We start from the raw sequence: 20000 nt of genomic DNA on the forward strand, positions 1-20000 counted from the left end.
CTGTCCAAGGTGTGATGTTGTAGGTGTGTGCCGGCGTCATACCGGGTCCAGCTGCTTTTATTTTTTTATTTTTTTAAAAAACGTGTCAAGACACATGCCAGATGGACTGACGAGAGGCGGTTTTACGGAGACTGGGTTCAGAGGGAGAGATAGATGGAGCGGAGAACGTCTTTTTCTTTACGGTTTCGACGCTTGAGAGACACGCGCTTCTTTTCTGTTTTCGAACTCTCAGCAAGACGATGGACTAATGGCTATGCTTGTATACCGAGTCTGTCGGAGGTTACGAGGAAAAACTATATTTTCTGCCATGGGTTGCCAGCTCGTGACTTACCTTATAGAAGTTATGGACAGCACAGTGGCGACAGTGATTTGAGCTTCTGTGGAATTTGATGCTGGGCCCCCCCCCCCCCCCAACCACTGTACCTCATGAAAGCAGTGTCACCTCTCTGCATCAACTCATCTGCTCATCCTTGGCACACTTTTAACGAGAAAAAAAATATATGACATTACCTCCCATTATGGCTCCTGTTTGGATATCACCCACTGGCTGAACATCATACCTTGCACGCAATGGCTTCTTCCCAATCATTACGCAGGGGTCAGTTGTGCCACCTCACCATGCGACACGTGACCCTCATGTGACCGCAACGCATATCTGCCTGGACTGTCCACGAAAGCACAGAAAGACAAAGACTGCACACGTGTTACGCGCGGGAGAGTTTAAAAGGGTGGAGCCCGTAAAGCCAAAGTAATGGGAAACGGTAACGACGGCCTGGCGTCCTCTTGATATGGATACAAACGGGCCGTTAAAAGACTTGCTCTGTTCACGATGCCAAGAGCCTTTCTCCTCAGGCTGAATATGACAAATCCACAGTGGGGAAAAAGGAACACAAGTGATAAAAGTCCGATGGCAGACAGCCATTCAGTAGTCGACATTTTTGCGCCATCTTCTTTGCAGATGTGTGTATGATCCATGACAGTCATTCACTTGTACAGCGAAATAGCGAGTTCACTAAATATCTCTTGTGTTCGTAGTTCCTGGATTTCTTTCTTTGACTGAGCATATACGTTTTATGACCTCTTTATGATATTCGATTGTCTATATGTCATGTAAAATATCATCTGTTGTGTTATGATAGTCAACAACGTTGGACCACTGAAATGAGTTGCAGGCTACGCTTGTTTAGCTCAGTTCACTGTAGCCATGATATGTAGTGTAATGTTCAATAAGTGATCAATGGTTATTTCATTATTTCAGGTGCTGATGAAATATCATTTCTGTATAGTTGTGGTAATGTTAATCTGTTAAAAAAAAAGTATAAGGGCCAGTAAGAAACATACGGTTATGGACTAACTTACTCATACAATTAGATAAGTTAACAGAAATGCCCTCTTGTATGGCTTTTGTGCTCAAAGAAAATAAAAGAGACTGTATTCGATTTTAGAATTCATTCCTTAATGGACCAATAGATCATATTGTCTGAGGGCAAAGGCACGGGCACGATGTGAACCGAAATCTGTTCGCTCAAGGGTGGTCCATTTATTTATTTTGTGCATTGTAATTATTTCAAAAGGGTTTGTAAAAAAAAAAGAAGTTAGGCGAGGCTTTGAATCATTCCCTTTCTGAAAAGATATGCCAGTGAGTGGAGGAGTGGAGTACCCATCCCTGCTCACCCCCTCCGCCAGTGTTATCCATCGACAGAGAACATCAGTGGAATATGAACTGGCCATTAAGTCATTAATAATATGATCAACTATTCACTTCCCCCCACGGTGGGATGCCGTTAAGGGTCGCTCTCGTGTTGATTGATGCGGGGTAGTATATTTCAACCCCTTTACTGCCATTAGCAGCCAGAGGGCATGATGTTTGATTTTGCAGTTTTTAGATATCGTAAAACTGCTCCATTAAAAAATACGGATCAGTCGACCTCATAAATAAAAGTCCTTGTTTGTGGAGAGCAGTGTGCGGGGAAAAAAACCCATATAAGTCAATTTAACATGCAGTAATTCATATAACAAAAGTATATTTCTCGTTTTTACTCAGGAGTCAGACATGTTGTGTACTGTATGTTGGCAGAGAGGGAGCAGGAGAAGGCTGTCTCTCTGCACTGGGAGTGAGAAGGGATGATGATTTGCCCTTTTTTGCGGTTACCACCTTCTGGCCTTGGGCTAAACACCACCTGAGCTGCTAGCACGGGGACCTGAGCGGGGCGGCTAGGCGAGCGGGCAGGCGGGCAGGCGGGCGTGCGAGCGGGTAGACAAGCCGCATGGCTGCCAGCTGCCAGCTCCAGCACCACCGCCTCTGCTTATCACGGCGCATTACGCTTGACCCCCCCTGGCAGCCGGGATTAAGTGATAATGTGGACGCTACGCGCCCCCCCCACCACCCCGATTGTCAGTCAGATCACTCCTGTCGCCGAGGCGACGCCGACGTGAATGACAACGGCAGACAAGGGCGCGGCGAGCGACCACAAGTCAGAGGGAATCTGGACAGCGGCAGTTCCTCATCCAGAGGTAGATGGAAATGAAGGGAGAGATAAGTAGATAGAGGAGAGAGAGGGAGAGAGAGAGAGGGAGAGAAAGAGAGAGAGAGGAGAAAGGGAGGTAGGAGAAGAGAGTGAGGCCGTTTCTTTTAAGATGTTATGATTGAAAATGTGTCTCAAGAGCTGTGGAGATTTATGGTTCACATTATTCCACGGGGTAACGTGGTGGGGGTGGTGGGTTGGGATGGAATTTATGTAAAAATCTATAACCTTCCCACCGAAACAGCTCTCCCTATGAATGACAGAAGAGACAGGACACAGGAGTCACTGCGTGACAAAAGAACAAGAGCACACTAAAACACGAATTCCATCCCAAGCAAACTGAATTGAGAGAGAGAGAGAGAGAGAGAGAAACAGAGAGATGGAGAGAGAGAAACAGACAGAGAGAGAGAGAGAGAGAGACAGGGGGTTGAGGGAGGGAGCGCAAGAGTCGAGATGGAGCCCCCTCTGCATATCCGGCCCCATTCTCCTCCCAGACGATTGCAATCTCCTCCCCTCCCCATAATTGCATGGCATCGATAGATCTTCATCAGTATCACAATGCTGCCTGGGCCGACCATGAGGCGGGAGGGGAGGAGGGGAGGCGGGGGGGGGGGATATGATACCTGTCACTGGGCCCGCTCGGTGGGCAACGGAGGGAGTCGCATCCGGCCCCACAGCAGCTACAGAAAGAGAGTCTAATTAAAGCCAACCATAACCTCTCTCCCCCCTTTCATGCATATGCAATAATGCAAAACTAGATTATATGAGAAGGGGGTCGGGGGGGGGGTGTTGGGCGGGCAAACAGCTTTAAGAGACGGAACCTGGGGAGGAGTCGTCGACCCTCTCTTCCGTAATTACCACCATCAGATGAAGGGAAAAGGGGGTGGGAGAGGTGAAAGAGGCTTGGGTACGGGGGGGAAAGAAGACAATATAATCACATGTAAGCACCCCCATCCCCACAAGCACTCTCCACCTACCTACCCCCCCACTCTCTGGTGCCACCTGTCCTGAAAGGGAAGAAATCATATCTAATTACTCCACCTCTGACCTCCCCTGCGCCCCCCCCCCCCCCCCCCCCCCCCCCCCGCCCCCCTGCCTGGAGCGACTGCGGCAAGAAGACAGCAGCGAGCTTCCGCCGCTTTGCAGAGAAGGGGAAGAGGGAGAGAGAAGAACATGGCACTCGGAGATGATGACTTCTGCACTCATTCCCCCCCCTCTCTCTCTCTCTCTCGTTGTTTTGCAATGTCTGGTAAATGCCACGGTGTGGCAAAGTGCTTGTTTTGAAACGCTGTTCCTCCCGAGAAGGGCAGGAGTAATAAGCATGAGGAGAATAAATTATTTGGTTCTCTGGTAGTGCCGTTTATTCGTACACGCGTCAGTATCTTTCTTCTCTAACTTTTACCGAAAGGTGAGAAGTGCCTTAAGTTTCTAGTTTTCTAAGCAAGAAGATGTTTTTCACCAAGCACAAGCATCATTCAAACTCAAAAGAAGTACTTGACAGGACTTGAGATATAGAACGAGAGAGTGATAGAGAGAGAGAGAGAGAGAGACAGAGAAAGGGAAAACAGAGGAGAAAAAAAAAACTTTGAGAGGGGTTAAGAATGCTGAGAAGTGGTTGCTGCCTGAGTTGTCAGTGTGACAGCCAGTCACCGTGGGAAAGAAAGCAGAATGGCTTGACGAGATTCGAAAAAGAGCTCGCTGTGAGCACACATCAATTGGCCTGGGGACTTGAACCCGCCTACGAAACCCTATGGCTGTGACATTATGGAGCTCTGCTCGTCCGAGGCCTAGTTCTGTCACGAACCCCACGGACTAATCCTTTTTACACGAGGCGGCCGGCCACCGACCGGCCGATGGTGGGCGATGCTGCTGCCCGCCGTCATAACTGCTGCCCGCCGCTGACCCGAACTCGGTCAAGCTGCAGTGCATCTGCTGATCAACGGCTCGGCCATTAGTCATGGGATTAATCCCTACCTTTGGTGCAGTCAGTGGGGCCAAGCCCCCCCCATCCCCCCCTCCTCCGGTCCCCCACTTGGCCTTGCCCTGCGAATGACTCATCTGGTTCCTTCTGAGCAGCAGTGCATAGTAGAGGTCTTTGTTGCAAACAAATGACAATTAGAGATAATGGCCGGCCACAAAGCATGTGGAACAGAGACCACAATGGCGCAGTCCTCGACTCATTTGGGGGCGAACAGAGGCAACATACAGAGAACAGACACCTCCTTTGTGACCAGATCGTCAGTCTTTGTCTATATAATTTGCAATCAGTCGACGTAAAATGACCCCCCCCCCCCCCCGCCACACACACACATTAGTGCGGAAATGATGGCCTGGGAAGGAAAGTTCAGGCCGAACATTAATCATTTTTTTGGGGTAGGGGTCAGCTGGATCCGTGCATCGTGCCCAATTTCACACTGAATTAGCAGCCGACGTCAAAAAAGCTCGCAGTGTAAATAGCGAGTTCAATCGAAATGCCAGGAGGTTAACAGCCGGCACACTGAAAAACAGACAAGTGAAAGACTTCAAAGAACACACAGTCGTACACAAAGCCTCCCCTTCTCAAAAGCATTTTGTTTCGTTTTTTTTTGTCCCCTTTTGTGACACACAGCTCTGAAATGTCCCTCAACAAAACCATCATCCACTTGCCTGTCAGCGTTTACTCATTCCTGCTCTATCCATTTTCTCTGATCGAGCGTCGCCCGAAACTCCTATTCGCCGCCATTTCTGTTTCAGGGGAGGTGGGGGGGGGGACATGCCACCGGGCGCATCAGGAAAATGGAGTCGCTCTCCTCAGCAGAAATGGCGTCTTTATTGCCACATGAGCCTCCTATACATTAAGCCCCCCGAAAAAATCAGGCGAAATGCCATTCGATCCCAAGATGGACTGCCAAGCTAACTTCAGCCAGAGTAAATAAATGGCAGCAGGGATTGGGGAAGGGGTAGGAGGGTGGGGTGGGGGGGGGGGGGTGGGGGGGGGGTTTCGGCAGGCAATGTGTATTAGCAGGAGTGGCACTGCCGTGGCTCGCTGGCGCTCCCCATGGTGCGGGTGTCACGGAAGATGAATGATGTATTGGGCCACCATCGCTCACCCGCCCCACTCCCTCCCCTGTATTACCAGCAAAGCACACTCTCATTAATATCTCTTAATGCTAGCGCCGGACACCTTGATTTACAGTGAGCTCCGCCTGCCAAGCAAAACCGATAAAGAGCGGCAGACATCCCTCACTCAGACTCTTCCCCCTTCTGTCACATCTGCATGAGTTATGCCCACCCTCCCCCCAACCACCACCACCATCCCTCCCTCTACCACTCCCAATCCCCCCAACACACACACACACATACACAAACCCATTCCCTGAGTTACTCTATGGCTCCGATTGACAGAATCATCTTTTCGTGGAATCGTCGTTTCCACCTAAGGGAGCTGAGAGGGAGAGTTGAGGGTAGAGTGGTAGCCTGGGGGGGGGAGGCAGGGAAAACAGATAGAGAAAGGCAACAAAGATGGAGAGACACACTGTGTATGTTTTGCTATTAGCTTGTGGAGTGCCTTCTGGCTTTTTGTAAGGTCTTGTGACAACGTTGCCCACGCATGCTTGATTTATGGGTCCGTGTCAAAGTGGCACGAGGAGTTGAAAACTGTGCTGACTGATGTGTATCAGTCAAATGCTGTCATATCTTTCGCAATTAATTATCATGACTAAATATGTCAGAATATATGCCACATCAGTGCCCAAGGGCACTTAACTCACAACACAATAAAGACTAGAAACCACAAGTGCACTTGGAAAGGAAAGAGTACACACAATATTTACTAGAGTAATATATATTTGGTTTGAGCTAATATATTTTGGTTTGGCCACAAGCAGCCATCATTGGTGTTCATAGCAACTGCAGCAAATAGTGTAAGTAGAAGTGGTTTAACAGCTTCAAAAGGAGAAAGAGTTGGAATTGCTGGAACAATCTAAGTACTTTTAAGCCCCCCCGCCTCCAATCTTTCCCACTACCACACGGTTCCCAAGATGTCAGCCAAAACAGAGATTTATTTATTATACTGCCCCCTACAGTACACCGAGGTCGCTGCCAGGATTTCAGCCTACATTCCAAGTTTGGTGTCTGTGTGATTTATAGTTTTGGCTGCCCAAATACGCTCTCGACAATCACAATAGTCTTCCTCCAACTTCACCGCATGGACCCCTTTAAAAATCAATCCAAACAACATTGAGGGACTTGGATTTTCTATGGAAGAATATTTTCTTTTTTTTTTTAAGTAATAAATTTCCATTTTTTTCTGTCGAAACGCATGTTCACTCCAGCGGAAACCCTGTGTAGTCTGTGGCACTCTCACCCTCCTGACCCGCACCCATACAGAGGCGGGAGGAGATATTGCTTGTTGGTAGGAATGCACATAGAATACACAAACCAATCAAATGCATTCATCACTGCCTGAGCTGCGCGCGGCATGGCACAGAATGTTCTGGATGTTTCCCCGTCATCCGCCGTGTTGACAGCCAGACTTTGAGTGTGACTGTGAACTCGGTGGGCAGATCCCCACTGAGTTATTCGCGCCGCTCCTTGGAGAATGTTTATGGGCATTAGTCAGCTGTGACAGCCCCCTCTGTCTCTGTCAATCCCCCCTTCTTCCCTCTCCTCTCACTTTCCCCCCTCCCTTGTCCTCACCTGAGCACACTGGCTGTCTGGACTCAGGAGAGTTTCTGATGGGAAGGTATGGAGGGAACGAGGGAGGGAGGGAGGGAGGGAGGGAGGGAGGGAGAGAGGTATAGTGCCCTCGCTGTCAACAACTGTGCGATTCCTAAAAGGCAGCATTCAGCATGTACAAAAGCTCATCTGCTTCGTACTTAAGAGTTGATTTTGTAAGGCCTCACAAAGACAGCACAACAGGCAAAATGTATGACCATTAAGATCGTAAAGACCCATGTAAGCCACTCTCTAACCCACCAATTTGCTTCAGAAAAACCTTGTTGGCAGAGTCTACGTAACTGACTGTTTTTTTTTATCTAGTTTACAGTATCTCACATAAAAACACAGAGCTTTCACTTTTCTATTAGAACCTGGAAAAATTCTAAGCCTCTAATCGTGCAACACAAAAATTACATCCAATTTTATGGATATCTGAATAATAATGCCTTGTATAGCTACTGAATTAGATCTCCCTTCACCATAATAATAATAAAAAAAATACGTCAAAGTGTAAATTAACAAGTAGGACATATCAAATTGATGCCATTTTCTTGAAGTACAGAATGTTCAGCTGTTTTATTTGTTCATCTGTCCATGGTTAAAGTACAACAGATCAATCATGTGTACCAAAGGAACTTTCTGTTTCTTTTTCCATCAACACAAAACAGTGAGTGATCGTGCTTCCTGTGCATCGCCATAGCGATCCACAGCCATGTAATAAGTCAATATGTGTTTATAACTGTGTAATTACAAAATCATACCATTTCACATCCGCAAATAGGCTTTAATAAGGTCAAAATGACATGTACACTATTACTACAATATTACAATCTGGAAAAAAGAAAATAACTTTACAATGCCCAAGTGCTCCATACTGGAACAGTTGCACAGCAGCAACTACTGAGTGACATTGCAAATACAAAAAAATGTTAATAAACTAAAAGTGTAATAACAGTGATAGTACACAGGAGTTGATCCATTATGAAAACAAACAACATTATTTTTTCTTTTGTCACAAACATTGTAAAAGACATTGTTTTTTTCATCACCGTCATTATCCTTGGAGATATAATACAGAGGTTGGGCTCTAAAATAAATGTTGTCCTCATAATACTCTTTATTAAAAACATCAGGGAAAGAAATGAAACAAAACAAAACAAAAATGAAACAAAGTAGCTACGTAAATAGCAACAGATTCACATTTGATTCACATGTTTAAGGTCCATGTAATACAAACATGTAGGGCGTGCTGTACATATCCTCAGTGTTCCCATGGAGACAAAGAACCAATCAAAGCCCCCGTCCCCTCCATTAACAAGGTTTCTTTAGGGCTGACAGAAGCAGCAACCCAGAAGTCCTGAAGGTCCATGAATGCTGAGGTGGCCTGTCCAGCTTATCAGACTTGGATGGCCCGAGGCTGCAACTCCGTTCAGAACATTCCAGTCGGGCCAGCGAGAGGTCACTGAGAGCGTCTTAAAATGGCGGAGGGTTGGGGGCTTACGGTGGACGCATGGGGGAGGCCAGTGGGGTCTGTCTGCCAACAGCTTTTCAATTAAGACACTCCTGTGCCACAAAACGTGACGAGTTCAATCAGAGGACTCCAGAGTTTTTTTTGGAGACACGACCTGCCCACAATGCAAATGTCCTTCTGGCAGACCGGTACTGAACCTCGTCAAGAAAATAACAACCATCTAACCGAAACAAAACAAAACAAACAAAAAAGAAACATCATAAATCATCCACAGTAACAGCTTCTCTGGAGATCCACAGCATATTATATAAACAGAATATTACATAACAGGCAGAATATTCACCTGCTTTACACCATAAACATACCAGCTAAAAACAAAACAAACCAGACAAAACAAAACAAAACGAAACAAAAGCCCTCCACGTTCATTTGTAAAAAGGGGCTGCCATTTCTTTCTCTTCTTATTTAGACATAAATCTCCCTTCATTTTTTTTGCCATGCTGATGACACAGAGGATGCGCTGTCTAGCAGCCCATTGCCCATTCAAAATGGAGTTAGCTCGTTGAGCACTGGGTCACCGAGTCTTTTAGAGAACGTCCTCTCCACCCCACAGCCCCCTTTTTGATCAGTGATCCGACGACGATCGAATGGAACACTAGCCCTAAGAGCACCCGCGCTAGTTTGCATCTTGCGAAGACGTCAGGCAACGCGACGGACATCAAGAGCACGTACAGACACACTGTGTGCAGCGTATAGTACTTTACATTCTGTTTAATCATAATGGAGTGTGTGTGAGTATGTGTGTGTGTGTGCGTGTTTGTGTGTGAGTGTGTCAATCCAGATGCTTTTATCCACACATAAATGGGGACAAAAAGCTGTTGACAAACTTGTTTAGCACTCATAATCTTGTTGAGTGTTTATTTGGACGTGTGTGTGGGTGTCTAGGTATGTATATGTGAGCCATCAAACAATGTTAGAACTGTATGTTCTCTCTCTCTCTTCCTACGGTAGAACAAAGCAACCAGCAGCTTTACTTTGCTTTAGCTTAAAAAGATTGTGATAGCTTTTAGACGCTACACATGGCAATTGGTTTTAATTAAATAAAATGAGCCGTAATAGCTAGAAATACAAGAGTGATTAAGTGGCTCAGTCCGAAAAAAAAAAATGTCAAATTGGCAAGCAAACACAGGAGTGTAAAATTAAAACCACTGAACAATATGTTTTCAACGTCCATGGTATTGACCTAGGAACCACAGAAAAACTGCTAGTAGTAAGCATTTACAGTTTCCCCCGCTCTGTGCATTTTCCCCAACGCAAAACTTTAACCTTCCTGTCCCAAGAGCTAATTGTGCACCACAGCAATTCTGGGATCATCTATTGATGAAGCATCAACAACAACAACAACAACAACAAAAACTGGAGGCTGTCCTGGGATGATCGGTCCAAGTGTAATAACCTGGCGTTGCCCATTGTTGAACTTGCACATTTTGGGGTGATCGATCTCAGCCAGAGTTGGTAGGTGCTTTTTCCTCCGATGTCAGTTGACATGGCACTAAACCGAGAGGGGAGGGGAACCGGGGGAGTTGAAGGTGACGATCGATCCCTCCAAGGCCGAGAAGGTGCACAGGTGGAAACTAGCCACCATTGGAGAAGCTTGGGAGTTACCAGGATGCTAAATGTGGTTCAATGCTGGAGGCGGGGGGGTTAAGGATGCTGGAGATAGCAAAAGCATATGGTGACGCTCCGACGAAGGTCAAGATGCACTTTGGACATGCAGGTATGCAATAGCTGCAGATGACTTGTGAAGAGGAAGAGGAGGAGGAGGAGGAGGAGGAGGAGGAGGAGGAGGAAGAGGAAACAGGGAAAAGAGGGGAGCCTTTGATTGACAGCTCAGGGAGAGGAGGTGAGGCAGCAGATGTGGCGAAGCGGTGGGGATGGAGGGGAAGGTGGAGAAGGGTTTGGGGGGGGTGTGGGGGGGTAGATGGGAGCTTAAAACACGCTGCTACTGAATGGGTTCCCCAATCACTTGAAAGAGGAGCCTCTCTCTTCCTCCCTCGTCAACACAGAGGCGGCAGCCGGAGAGGCTGCAGTGGTGGGTTAGTTCGGCCAAAACAGGGTGAGCCCCCTTCCGTCCTCGACCCCTCGGAGGTTCGGGACGGCCAAGAGGGGGGCAGGGGGTAAAGAGAAGAGCGAGTAGAACGGAGCCTCAGACACAGGTGCCCTGGTGTGCTGGGGGGAGGGCTTTGCGGTTCTTCAGACCCTGGCTCTTCTCCTTGAAGTCCATGGGCTTCTGTTGGGAGGTGTCAATCAGAGCGCTGGCTATGGCGATGCCTGAGGGACACACAGAACCAGAGGAAGGGAAAGTCTTAGTGAGGCAAAGAGAAGTACAGTACAAAGACAATTACATAAGGGAGAAAAATCTCTTAAGAGCTTTCATAGCCAGATGTTCCTTTGGATGATGTAGAATATTTTTTTCCAGTTCATTTATACCTCTGTAACAGAAGACAAAGATATGGACTAAAAATAGGTGAAAGTCAGTGTCATACTAAAAAGAAAAGAATGGTTTAGCCAAAGAATATATGATACTTAGCCCATGAATTTAAGATATTCAGAAGCAGTTTAACGATGAAAAAAAAGTTAGCTTTTCATGCAGTTGCTCAAGCTCATTCTAGTGGTCACCTACAAAAGGGTTGCTTGTTAGTGTTGATTAAACAAAAAAGCATTCCAACAAAATGTCAGACAATTTCTTCCAAACTATCCCTCGTCTTGAGCACTGCGGGAAAAGACCCAATATAACAAGTTCCTACCGACATGCGAATCTGGGGCTAATGAAGGACTTTCACATTTTGGTGACTGCTAATTTACTCCTGAAACAAGACCTCAACATTGTGTGTGGATATTGCCTATTAACAACCTAAAAAAAAAACACCTCATCATCATTGTGGATGCACCATTCTTCATCCTTATCCAGGAAATTAACCGTATCCGTGCGTTAGGGTGACAATCGGTTCATCTTCTGATAACGAGGCCCACTGTGGTGAATACTCATGCAGCTTGTGTTGGCAACGAAGAGGCATATAAATTGTGGCTGTACAAAAATTGCTAATTCATTGTGCAATTAACCTTGACAATGGTGTTTCTAGCTTATGACACCCTGGACCCCCCCCCCCCATAGAAAGAAAAGCACAATTCTGCGCCAACTTGCTGGTAAGAAAGATGAGTATATATTTTGCAAAAATCAGAAATACTACATTCATCATTTAGCCATATCCAAACCACTCACACGTGTAGTGAATAGTGAGGCTAATAGCGCTATATATTTATATATTTATATTACATTTTGTTACTACCGTAATTTCCTGACTATTAGCCGCAGTATATACGTTGATTTTGCCAAATTTCTTCAGCTATGAGGTTAATACAGTGGGGCAGTTAATATGGTGTTCATATGTTTCTCTTTTTTTTTTTTTAACTGGCATAAAACACTGTCCTGCGGCTAATAAACAATGCGGCTTATATGCAGGAAATTACTGTATGGCTTCTGCAAAAAGGCTGCTATGCTGGCTATTGTAGAAAGATGTCAGAACACAAAGTGCACGGCCTCTTGCTGTGTACGGGGCCGTGTGGCAAAAAAATGGTTCGGAATGTCGTGCTGATTCCTGTGCACTGCTTGCAATGGGCACTTTTGCACCATTTACACGGCCAGGTGTCGTCAATCTAGGGAAGAAAAGGCAGCATGGTGCACTGTGGGGACAAGGCAAGCTGGATGAGGCAGCATGGGTTCTTTGGACACTTACGGTATGTGAACGTTACGTTAAAACGTAATAAAGACCTTAACATTGTTGCAGACCACATATGGCCTTCATGGCAAGGGTATTTCACGAAATTGAAATGACCCCTAAAAACCCTGCCACACTATTTCAATGGTGCAAGAAACATGACAAAGACCCTGGCTAGCGCCTACCACTTCTCAAATGAGACGTGGTCTGGCAACCAGACGTTCATTTTCTCGTATTTGAAAAAAATGCCCAGATCCGTTCATTGGGCGCCACGGATGTCTATCAAATGCGTCTGTGCATAGCTCATCATGGTCTTGCTTTCTCCCGTTCTGTGATTGGCCACCAACATCAGGCGAAAATGTGGGTGTTAGTTTCCAGACTGCCTTAGCAGCGTGAAAGAAATCACCGCGCAAGGCAGGATGGGAACACCCAGGCTACAAGGTGCCACCTTTGGCCTTCAAATTCTCCCAGATTTAAATCCAATCAAGCATCTGTGGAATGCACTGAAAAAACAAGACTCATTCATGGACCTCACAACTTATGATATACAGTCCTTTCCCAGATCACAGTTCCTTCAGTACATTTCACCAGAGATGACAAAAGGCATTAATATGTACTCAAAGTATAAAAGTATCCTTGACTATTTTATTGTTACTGTCTGTTTCTGTTAAAAGGAACACACTCACTGTGGCCTACATTGCTATTCCAATTTAACAACTGTAACTATAACAACTATTTCACTGTTCCTAAAAATACCAGACAAGCGTGTTGCCTTGTACCAAGCCGAGGATGAACTTGCAGAGAAACAAACATTCGGTTTGAGGTAAGCTTGCTGGCAGAACAAACCTTGTAAACGGCAAACAACAAACCATACCCGCTCCTCGTCTCATTCTTTGGAGTGGAGTGGGAGACCTCCCCAGTCAGCAGCCTGACAAGCTCCCAAACTGGAATCAGGGTGACCACTCCAACAAGGCTAACTGACCCTCACACTAACATGTCATTGATGTGACGTGCAAATGAACAATAATAATACTAATAATTAAAAATAGCACATAGATCAGCAGTCTAAATGTTTTTCTATGACTGCCTGTTACATCCCTGTCTTATGTTCTGTACTGGTTTCTCTGTTGTGTTTTTGTTTCCTGGTTTCAGACAGCCCCGTGTGCAAGTGATGCCTAACTGGCGGGGATGTGATTGGGGCTCTGCCCTTTAAAAGGGGCTTACTATGTCACCCAGAGACGGGCATTTTGAACTTTTTGGCAGTTGCCGCAGCCATGCCACCCTTCTGTGCTCCCCTGCTCAGTCAAGCCACTTGCTCCAGCAATGCCAGGGCTCCTGCCCTCTCTCAGAGTGTGAGGAAAGGCCAGGGATTAACCTGGACCTGCAATTGAGGCCTTTTACTGGGGCATTTTTTGTAGTCTTAGTCTTGATCAATTGTAATTCTTTTTTTGTAAATAAACACTTTAAAATGTACCTTTCATGTTTATTTCCGTGTATGCCATCTCCGACACTTTTGTTCCCGTTCCCTCATCCCTAGACCAAGACATGACAAATTGGAGGCTCCCCCCCCCCCTCCCCCCCCTCTGTTGAATCTCGTTCTTCGCTTTATGCAATTTGTCTCTTTTTGGATTAAACGCATCTGTGATCAAGAAGCTCTGGTTGAACACTTTTGAAAATACACCAGGAGTTCTGTTTTTGTACATATTTTTGGAGATGGTATTTTTCGTTTTGTTTCATTTGTTTGACTTTTTCCCGTGTGAGCAGTTTTTGCTGTGCCCATTTTTTTGTGATTAGATCTTTTTTTTGAGTTTAGTTTTTTTGGGTGTGGAGGGGGAAAACACAAAAACAGAACAGAGCAACAAGAAACAGACAATAACAAACAGGGATGTAAACACTGCCTACCCCTCCCTGCTGTTCCATGTGCCAATTTCCAATGATAAAGGAAATCAAAACATGTGTTTAACCAAATCTATAAATACAACATCTATAAGTGGCACCAGTACTTTATCAAAGCCATTCCACACCTTTGGGTTCAAATAAACCTTGCATAGTATCCGAAAACCAATATGGGTCTTTCCACAGATTTATTACCAGTGGCTGAATTTTCATGATCTGCGACACCTGAAACCACAGCAACAATTCTCCATTCCTCCTATTCTTTGATGCATCTCCTCATAACCAGAACAAAGCCCACCTCTGCAGTACGAGGCTCCGTAAAACTGGGCTTGAAGGAGTCATCACAAGGAAGCCACCCCACATGTGGACAATTAACCAATACCCTCGACACCAGCGAACGATGATGGATTCTAAAGAGCCCGAAGAACAGGCATAAACGAGGGAAGGGTGAAGATAAACAATGCCACACTCTAATCCCTCTAGGCCTGCGTTTCGCTGAGTCAGGAGCCCGGCCGAAGCGAAGGAAGGAACACAACATCTCTCCTTCCTTCCCTCCCTCCCTCTCTCTCTTTCCTTTTGCTCTCCCTCCATCCTTCTTTCGTTCACTCTTTCCCTCTCGCTATTTCTCTTCCTGTCTCCATCGCTCTCTCGCTCTCTCGCTCGCCCGCACACACCCGAGGAGAGGGGGAGGGCTCGGGCACAGCAGAAGCTCGGCTCGGTGCCCGGAGGCCTCGAGGGTTCGGTCACCATGCCAGCCCCACTGCCAGGAGGGTCCTGTGGCAAAGCCTGCCTGCCTGCCGACCGCCAGTCCCTGAGAGGGCCATTATTCCGGAGAGACGCCTCGCAAATCATCACGCAACAGACTGGAGAAAGGAAGGGCGGTATGGGTGTTGGGGAGGGGAGAAATGACATGACAAATAAAAAAATAAAATATACGAATAAAACCCCACCCTTGACACTTCTGCTCGCGATGGAGCCCGACAAGCAAGCCTTCCCTCCTCCTCCTTCCTCTCTCGCACTGTTCATCCCTCATTCCCTCCCCACTCTACCGCACACACACACACACAGAGTCCCACTCCAACCCCTACAACTCCTTTCGCTATTTCAGCAATGCAATTATCTGAGCAGAACAATTCAATACTTCAGACAGGCCCAGCCGAGAGGAATTGAATTGGGGGAAGGTCTGGGAACACGGCGCTACGCAGCGCAGCGCGGCAGTCCGCTCCGCTCCTTTCCGTGAGCTCCGAGGGCCGCGGCAGGATTTACATCCAGGAACGAGCCCAGCTGCAGACAGCGGCTCTGGCACGGCAAAGGATTTATGACCCGCCACTAGTCTTGGAGCCGAGCGCGGCGCAGTGGAGGGTTAGCAAGCGAGCGGCGGTGGGGATCGTGTGCTCCCCCCCCCCCCCCCCCCCCCACCCGCCCTGGCGAAGCACTGTAGTTTCAGCTGTGGAGACTGCAAAAGGAGAGGGGACGGGGGACGGGGGGGTAGAGGCTAAGGTTGGAGGTTGGGTGGGGGGACGGGGGACGGGATCAGGTTTGCTTACGCTCTCAGCAAGGCTTTATTATGCAGCCGATCTGCCAAAGCGCCTGCAACCTGTGGTAGCCCCCATTGGATGGGCGGAGATGGCGTTATGTAAGCACTGGAGGCCGGCCAGCATTGATTGAGTTCATTTGCGCATACGGCTCTGTGTGTTTGGGCCGGTGGACAGGTGCCAAATGGGTCTGCTTTATGGGCCGGGGAAAGAAAGTTTGTGCTCGGAGATGCTTCGGCAAATCTTTTCCTTCTGTGTTGAGACTGCTGATGGAAGACAGGTGAAGAGTCAAAATAGGGGGGCTGTCCGTGATGGTGAGAAAGTTGCTCCTAATGCGTTCACAGGCTTCTGGGGGCCTTGGGTTGAGGTTTTTTGGCTAAACCACCAATGAACCGACACCCGCGACCTCTCAGCTCCCACCTCCGACAAAGCAACCGCATCGACCCAGTAACACACTCACTCACTCCCTCTCCCTCTCTCACACACTCTCTCTCTCTCTCTCACACACTCTCTCTCACACACTCCCTCTCTCTACCTGGCTCTTTTGTCCCTGGACCGTCAAGAGCGGAGGCAGCGCGCGCCCGGCTTCAAGGGTAGTCGTGTGACTGATAAGCGTTTTAGCATGCAGCCGGCACCCCTCCATTCCCAGGGTGGAGTCAAGGACACTTTGTCCAGAACAAAACAATGTCTCTCTCTCTCCCTCTCTCGCTCGTTTGTGTCGCGGGCCGGCGGAGGCCAGTCTGACCTCCGTCAGTGGCTCGTGACGTCCTGGCAAGGACAGAGAGAGAGAGAGCGATGCGTCACTTGGATGATTGACGGTTGCACTGTCACCTGTCCGACCCTGAATGCCATATTAATGCGGGCGGTTAACTTTTTTCCCCCCCCTTCCTCCCCAGATGACACAGTCCAGAGGTAGCACTCTCTCTCTTTCGCTCTATCCATCTCTGTTTTTCTCTTTTGCTCACTTGTTCATTCACATGAGGTATTTACGGAGAACTCTCTCTCTCTCTCTCTCTCTCTCTTTCATTCCATCTCTCCATCTCTCTTGCTCACTCCCTCATTCACAGGAGAGGTACACAGTGAAATCCTGGGTCTCTCACAGACCGAGTGGCAATTCAGGATGAGGAGGAGGGGGTGGCTGGTGCTTCGGTTAACAGAGACGCGTCTTTATTTTTGGCTTGTACGAGAGCCTGCCGAGGAGACTGCAAATTGCTGCATTACACCGGTGCCTGGCGTAGCCAGACAGATGAGGTGCTGGTGGGTGGAGAGGAATGGGACTGGAGAGGGCCGAGACAGTCTCGCAGAGAGCCAAGCCAAAACGTCATTGCAGCTCTGAACGGAGATCTTCTCCACAGAAGCCGCCGTTTATTTTCTTCTGATTTTGTGTCTTCATTTTTTCACTCGACTGATGAGTGCTTGATATGTTTGTGCCAGATGTTTAAACGAAAACCATGCGTGCCCTTTTAGCACACACACAGACACAGACAAACACACAGACAGACAGACACACAGACAGAAAAGGAAAAATATGGAAAAGGCTCAGTAAAATGAGGAAAGAGTGGGGTTGCTCGGGTGGTAGTGGTGGGGGGGGGACTCTCTCTTGTGAGTAGACAGTGACTATGAGAGGACTCTGGGAGCCTCCCTCTCTCTCTCTCTCACTCACTCTCTCTTTCTAAACACCCCCCTCACCCCCCTCCACCCCCTCCTGTGTAGTACTGTTGCCAAATCTGAACGAGATGCACACCGCTCTGATGTGCCACTCACCCCGAAACTTTCTGTGTGGCTGCTCTCTTTTCTCCCCCCCCCCCGCCTCACGAGCGCAACAAGCAGCAACACGCCGTGAGAGCCACTCCAAAGCCCCGTCGCTTGTTTGGCAATTACAAACGTGCGCAGAATGGAGAGCGCTTGGCAAACGGTGCTATCTTTGGACATGAAAAAAAAGAAAAGAAAAAAAAAAACCCTGCTTCTTTTTCATCCTCCCCTAAACCTCTGCGTCTTTTTGTTTTGGTGTTGTTGTTGAACATTCTTGCATTGTCAAGCACAAAGGTAAATTATGCAGGGAAACATGATTTCTACCCCCCTCCCTGCGCTTCTTCACATCTGTCAATTTCCTGTCAGACAAGCCACCTGGAAGAGATTAGTTATTGTTGCCTTCTGCCTGCCGCGTCGCTTATCAACACGTCGGTGGCTCATCTCTGCTTATGATTCGCACAAAGGAACAAACCGAAGCGATATTAAGCCTCGTCCGTCTAGCAAGTTTTGTCGCAACACTGACCAAGGCACAACGGCCCTGGGTTATATATTGAACAAGCTCGGCCATGAGCAACAGGGAGTTATCTGCTGCTACAGTCAACATATGTGAACATGAGCCCTTATTCAATACATATGTCCTCCACTGCAGCCAACTCACACACGGCGGGTTCTGCTTGGTTATAAATAAAGAACTGACTGCCGACACTTTCCTCTCAAAAAGCCTGTCCCAGACGGGGGTGGCAACCGGACACCGCTGGTCCTCCTCATCGATTCTTTCCGATTCCGTTCCCTCCCCCGTCACCGTGTCTGTGGCACGACCCGTTGCTCGTCGAGGGCTAACAAAAACAACGCCCTCCACCTCCACCTCCTGTTCAACCCCCTTCCTCTCCACTCCGCCTCCGCCAAACAATGTCAAGGACGCCGAGACAAGGGGCGTGTGGGCTACCATATCCGCTAATGTATTCTAGATTACATGCAGTAATTAGCCCCTCTGAGTGGACGCTGGCGCTCTAATCCTTCTCGTAGGGGCCTGGGGGGGCCGGGTCTGGAGGCCTGTAAGCCGATACCAGAGACAGGGGGGGCCCGTCTATGCAGCAGGGGCCCCTGGATCACTGGGACACTGATACAGCGTGCTCACTTCCTGAATGATGATATACGGTTACGCCAGCTGAGACCGGCCCCAGAGAGACAGAGAGAGATAGAGAGAGAGAGAGAGAGAGAGAGACAGAGAGAGAGAGAGAGAGAGAGAGAGAGAGAGAGAGAGGAAAGAAAGAGAGAGAGAGAGAGGGAAAGAAAGAGAGTGGTCTTTGCTTAAAATAAGAGTGTCGGTGGCATTAACGCTTCATTATTACTGGGCGCTAGCATAGGACTAGAAAGGAAAGGCCAATTAAGACCAGCTTTGAACAGCCTTTCTCCCCAAAGGCATATTGATGTTGCAGGTAATGCAGGGGTGTTTGAAGTGGAGAGGGTGTACTTAGGTATAAATAACAGGATTCTCTTGCAATAGCTGTGAGTAGCTGATTGCTGGCTGGCCTGAGCTGGCTACGCCCCACTCTCCCCTGCGCATACTCCCTGGGCGCACAAAAACCTATCTGCTGAATACACACACAATCTCGCACACAACAAGCTCTTTTGAACACGGACACACACACACACCCTCTCTTTTCTCTTACATCCTTTCATGCACATACACACACACACACACAGGTTTTCCCAATAGGGGCGAGGACCGGGGAGTGGGACCTTTAGCTAAATGGAGCTTGAAACAGCAAATGTGATCATAAAACCTATCGACTGATGCAACCTTCCTCGAAATAGAGGGAAAGGGAACTTCAAAGCGAGCTTCAAAAAAAAACAAAAAAAAGTAACCCACCATCTCTTTTTCTGCCCTTTTCCCACCCCTCTTCTCCTTTTCTCGCTCCTTTTGTCTCAACGGAGGGCTGCAAAACGCACCGACAACAGATTCTAAGCTGCCGGGGCAAAGCACGGGCTTCGGCTTTTCATACCCCCGCAAGGATCGGGAGAGCAGCTCAGCGCTCGTCCCCCTGCGGAGAGGACCTGGTGTAACCCTCGCGCTTAATTTACTCGCATTTCTTGCCGTCTCACTGACAGAATGCAACTGTTTCTTGCATTTTTCTCCCCCCCCTCACTCTTTCTCTCTCTCCAATAGGCAGGCAGTGGGCTCTCGCCGGGACTGAGACGCAAGACTAGCGCAGCACGGTCCGACAAACTCCTGTCTGAAGGCATCCGCACGCTGACTCATCACCATCTGTTGTGGTCTTATGAGAGAATGAGAAGGAGAGACAGACAGAGAGAGAGAGAGAGTGAGAGAGAGAGAAAGGGG

At 47.9% G+C, this 20000-nt stretch overlaps 2 protein-coding genes across 2 annotated transcripts in view; one reads left to right on the forward strand and one right to left on the reverse strand.

Annotated features, from left to right (window-relative positions):
- Positions 1 to 1419, forward strand: part of gfra1b (gdnf family receptor alpha 1b) — a 35525-nt gene extending 34106 nt beyond the window's left edge. The window contains exon 9 of the mRNA XM_062525691.1: positions 1 to 1419. This exon is cut by the window's left edge and continues 335 nt beyond it. The gene's annotated coding sequence lies outside the window, so the exon portion shown is untranslated.
- Positions 1420 to 7986: 6567 nt separating this feature from the next.
- Positions 7987 to 20000, reverse strand: part of atrnl1b (attractin-like 1b) — a 149523-nt gene continuing 137509 nt past the window's right edge. The window contains 1 exon segment of the mRNA XM_062525690.1: positions 7987 to 11025. Within this exon segment, the coding sequence (XP_062381674.1) occupies positions 10901 to 11025 (125 nt within the window). The 3' untranslated portion in view covers positions 7987 to 10900.

The sequence above is a fragment of the Sardina pilchardus genome, chromosome 22 (assembly GCF_963854185.1).
Source record: "Sardina pilchardus chromosome 22, fSarPil1.1, whole genome shotgun sequence".
Lineage (NCBI taxonomy): Eukaryota > Metazoa > Chordata > Actinopteri > Clupeiformes > Clupeidae > Sardina > Sardina pilchardus.